This window comes from Rhododendron vialii, chromosome 1a (genome assembly GCF_030253575.1).
Source record: "Rhododendron vialii isolate Sample 1 chromosome 1a, ASM3025357v1".
NCBI lineage: Eukaryota > Viridiplantae > Streptophyta > Magnoliopsida > Ericales > Ericaceae > Rhododendron > Rhododendron vialii.
In genome coordinates this window covers 17,337,675-17,342,094 of record NC_080557.1, presented here as the reverse complement: position 1 = coordinate 17,342,094, position 4,420 = coordinate 17,337,675, and the positions used below count along the sequence as shown (strand labels likewise).

Below are 4,420 nucleotides of genomic sequence, written 5' to 3'. Positions count from 1 at the left end.
TAGGGAATAATTATCCCATGAGGTTGGGTGTATGGGTTCTAATAGGCAAAACTCATCTTACCCCTTCATTCTCCCTACCAAGACCAATCTCTTTTTAATTAACTTAATTAAACCCTTAAATTTAATCATGTATCACTAAACAATTAATGAATGATATGCGAATGATAACACAACACGTGTAACAATTAGCATGACCTATGCAACATAAAATTAAATGTCATATGCGATGCACGTGCATGCTCGGAACGGGTGTTACAAATATAGGCTGCATAAGCTCAATGCACTTCTTCACCATAGAGAGATTGGGTGGTTGATGAACTCGGAGTGCTTCTTGATCAAGTCCTTCAGTCAGCATTCATCAAGGTACTCAAGCTGGTCTTCTTTAAGGTAGAGGGTAATCTTTGTAACCCTGCCAAGAGCCTCGCTAGAGGTGTCTCTGGTGATTGTGAAAGAGCCACCAGCTTGAGACTCCCAGACATACTACTCATCATCATTGTGCTTTGAGGTTACAATGACTTTATCAGCAATCAAGTAAGCTGAGTAGAATCCAACACCAAATTAACCAATTGTGCTAACATCGGCACTCGCAGAAAGGGCTTCAATGAAATCTTTGGTTCTAGACCTTGCAATAGTACCAAGATTGTTCACCAAATCTGAAAAAATAAGATTAGAGAAGAATTAAGTAACCAAGCATAGCATATAATGATCCCAAGATTCCAAACATAATGGTACAAAACCACATCTGCATTCCAGCTTTTGTCGTGCCAATGCCACTGTCAATGATGGTCAAAGTGTTGCTGGCCTTGTCAGGAATGATATTGATGGAGAGCTCTGGTTGTGCATTAACAAATTTTGTCCAGAGCCTATATAGTATCGAAGTTCCCATTATTACAATCAGTATTTGCAAACAAACAGTTTCACAAAACCTAAAGGCTACAACAGCAAGACTGTGTTGGTACTGCAAAATTAGAACCAGAGACTTTCCCTAATCTCAATAAGTAATTACAGATAAACGGTTTCATAAAACCTACAACAGCAGCAAGACTTGCATTGGACAACGAAGAACTAATTTTTCATCAAACATTTTAGCCAAACCAAAGGATACCACCACATATTCCAATGGAACTGCAAAATTCAAACCAGTTCTATAGATAAATATAGTACCGCATGAAAGCATCACTACAAAAATATCTAACTATTCAGATACAATCAGCACATACAATCAAGTTCAGATACAATCAGCGGCTAATACAGGGGTGTCCCGAGCCCTGCACTACTCCAAATATATACGAGTTATTCAAGCCAATTTAGAAAAGTTCCATGAGACTTGGCATTTAGCTCTGTTCTCATCTAATCTAGTCAAAGCATGGGAGTTCTTAGCAGGTATGACATTACGCGATGAAACTGTATTACGAGTTTTTCCCTGTGTTATTTCAGCCACAATCAGTTGCAGAATGAGAATCACAATTCTATTCAAGTTTATTTTTCTTAATGTAGACTAAAACTAACCCGACAATGAAATTCGAAAGTACCTGATCTGCAAAAATCTTCCCATTTAAGTCTAATAAGTTGGCTCGTTCCATTCCAGGCCCACAAGGTTTTGCTCCAATCAAAAGTGCCCAGTAAACATCTTCAAATACATCATAAGGGTCTATGCTAATACTGACCTCCCTCAAAAAGGGATATAATGAATCCTTTAGTTCCATGGCCACTCCTGCATGAATTACAAGGACCAGTGACTCATCATGGCTATGAACATGAAGATAAACATGTCACCACATACTAAACATGAAGATAAACATGAAGGTTTTATTTTGTGACCGTGTTAAGAAAAAGCTTACCTATTCCACTTGTTTGGATGACATGCTCATGGCTGAAGTTGATTTCATGAGTATGATGATGTTCTATGCTACTTCAACCAAGATGCTGATATTTCTTTTTTTATTCCAAGCTAAACCAGTCATCCAACAATGTGAGGAGAAGACATACCAGAAGCTGAGATTTCAGAGGGCAGCAGTTTCAACAATGTGAGTGCAAAACCAATTGCAAGTACAGTAAAAAAAATGCAAGGGGGTGGTACTTGGAGAAGAGATGCTAGAACCACAAGCAAGTAGTGGATTACTATGTTGAAACCTGCACAATGCCAGTACAGTGGGATTAACATAGTCATACATCGCACTAAATTCATATCGAAAAATGCATTTTCTAGAACACATTAAATAGGAAGAAATTATGCACGCACAAGTACTACTGGTAGAAATTTTTGGTAGTTACTGGTAGAAATTTTTGGTAGTTCAAAAAAAAAACTCCTTGTAGATGTTAAAAGGTTCATTGAAACCATTCAATTCATAAAATCACAACCAGTAACATAACGACTCGTAAAAGCATCAAAAGAAGAAAGGAAGATGATATTTAAGTTAGATTTAGAGCTGCATGTTTTCCAAACGAATAGCAAGGAGAATATCACCATTTGTTTGAATAAATGTGTGAAATTTGAGTAAATGCAAATGCAAGGTCTATTTTGTTTCTAGAAAAAACAATGAGATTTGGCAAAAAAATCATAACCGTTTCATTCCTCTTGAAATCACTCCATCCAAAGGGGCAGCAACTATTCAAAATTAAAGGTAATTGTCATAGCAGAAGGAAATGAAAAACCTTGATCCAAACACAGCTAAACGAAATGAAACTTCTTTTTTTCCTTTCTGATTTTAACGTAAGAACATACGCAATACAATTAGGAACCTTAGAAATCCAAAACTCAAAAATTTAATATTCACTACTAACAACAGACTAACCTAAAAACCCAATCTTGCTAAAAGGAAATTAACAATCACGCAAATACAAAATTCTTTTGGAAACTTACCAACAATTTCAGGACTTGCAAATACGCTAAATCGCTAAAAAAGATAGGAAAAAGAAAACTACAAATCACCTATAGTGCAGTAAAGTAGTAAAAATCAAAGATGTAAACTCTAATCATGAACGGGGTACCAAGCCATAAACTAAACTCGCCATTTGCTCTGAGCTTGTTCCATAACAAGTTCGTTCAATTAACCCTAGAAACCATTTTAGCTCCGTTGGCATCCTATGGTAAATTCGTCAACCAAATCGAGAGTCCATCAACGCATGTATTGAGACCTGCACATAAAAACATGCATCCCGCCGGTCAATGCAAAAAATTTAAACCAAAATTAAGATGCTAGTACAAAAAAATCTCCTCAAGCAAGATTTTCATAATCAAACATGCAAGTGAAATTAGGTGTAGAATTTAAGAACAAAGGGATAAAAGCAGACATGCAAGCTAAATTAGGTACAAAATTTGGGAACAAAGGGACAAAATCACACATGCACGACAAATCGCATACAAAAAATACAAGGGAAACTAAAAATCGATGTCCTAAATAAATCTTTATACACAAATCAAATACAAAAACTACAAAATCACAAAATCCGAAGAACATACTAAACCAGAAAACGGAAAACAACTGATCATTGTAAACATTACCTGTTACAAACAGCGACAGCGACAGGCACAGCGTTCTCGGATGGCGAAGCTCTACAAAGATGCAGTTGGTACGCAATTCGAATTCTGCGTTGAAATCCAAGTCCAGGGGAAGAATCGTGCAACCTTCTCATCGCGATCTGCTGTTTCCATTCCCGAAATCTCTCGAACTCAACATCCTTGATCTTCTCCGATTCAAGGAGTACAGGCGTGATGGTGATGATGATTTCGTTCCAGAGAGAGAGAGAGAGGGGGGGGCAGCAATTTCTGTTGGAGAGAGAGAGAAGGGGAAAGTAAAGTTGAAGGGAACCAGAAGTGCTCCATGTGGACACAATGAAGCCCACGTATTCAATAGTCAGGAAATGCAAAAACTCCTCACATTAGCTTCACACCCTCACAATGAAGACACGTAACCCACCACATGCACCAAGTTTCCCACCACAAGCAAAAAGTAGAATGCCCATTATACCCAACCCAACAAAGACAACATCCATACAATTGAGGGCTACAATTGTCCAAATTGGACAAAAATGCCAGGCGAAAATTACCCCAAACATGATCTTCTTTAAGAGAGGTAGGATATAATCAAAGAGACTAGGGGTTGAAGTGAAAACTTCCAAAAATTTAGGGAGCAATTTGTTTCATGTGTAAAGGTCTAAGGACCTAGAGTGTGATAACCCTTTATATTTAAAGATGGGTGACTAGGGTTCTGGAACGCCAAACGCCTCTCGCCTCTCTCACCTCTTTGGCGTTCATCGCCATCTCTCTATCTCGCTCCGCCGTTCATCGTCATCTCTCTCTCTCTCTCTCTCTCTCTCTCTCTCTCTCTCTCTCTCTCTCTCTCTCTCTCTGATGTAGAACACGTGGAGGCCCAATTTCATGATCAATTGGACCGGTCGAAGCCTCGGAAGCTCAAAC

The 4,420-nt window shown here is 38.3% G+C and overlaps 1 protein-coding gene across 5 annotated transcripts; it reads right to left on the bottom strand.

The window, feature by feature from the left end:
* Positions 1 to 262: 262 nt before the first annotated feature.
* Positions 263 to 3,818, bottom strand: LOC131313938 (malate dehydrogenase [NADP] 1, chloroplastic-like). Of its 5 annotated transcripts, none has more exons than XM_058342455.1 (3): positions 3,506 to 3,818; positions 1,533 to 2,133; positions 884 to 1,423 (listed from the first exon to the last, which is right to left on the bottom strand). In XM_058342455.1, the coding sequence occupies exons 2-3, from the start codon at positions 1,704 to 1,706 to the stop codon at positions 1,298 to 1,300; spliced, it is 300 nt and encodes a 99-aa protein (XP_058198438.1). In that variant the 5' UTR covers positions 1,707 to 2,133; positions 3,506 to 3,818; the 3' UTR covers positions 884 to 1,297. The 5 variants fall into 5 exon arrangements, 3 of the variants coding, with proteins under 3 accessions (XP_058198438.1, XP_058198491.1, XP_058198540.1); XM_058342508.1 differs by lacking the exon at positions 3,506 to 3,818 and having other exon boundaries at positions 1,533 to 1,714; positions 1,842 to 2,282; XR_009196315.1 differs by lacking the exons at positions 884 to 1,423; positions 3,506 to 3,818 and adding an exon at positions 263 to 863 and having other exon boundaries at positions 1,533 to 2,287.
* Between the last annotated feature and the right edge of the window lie 602 nt (positions 3,819 to 4,420).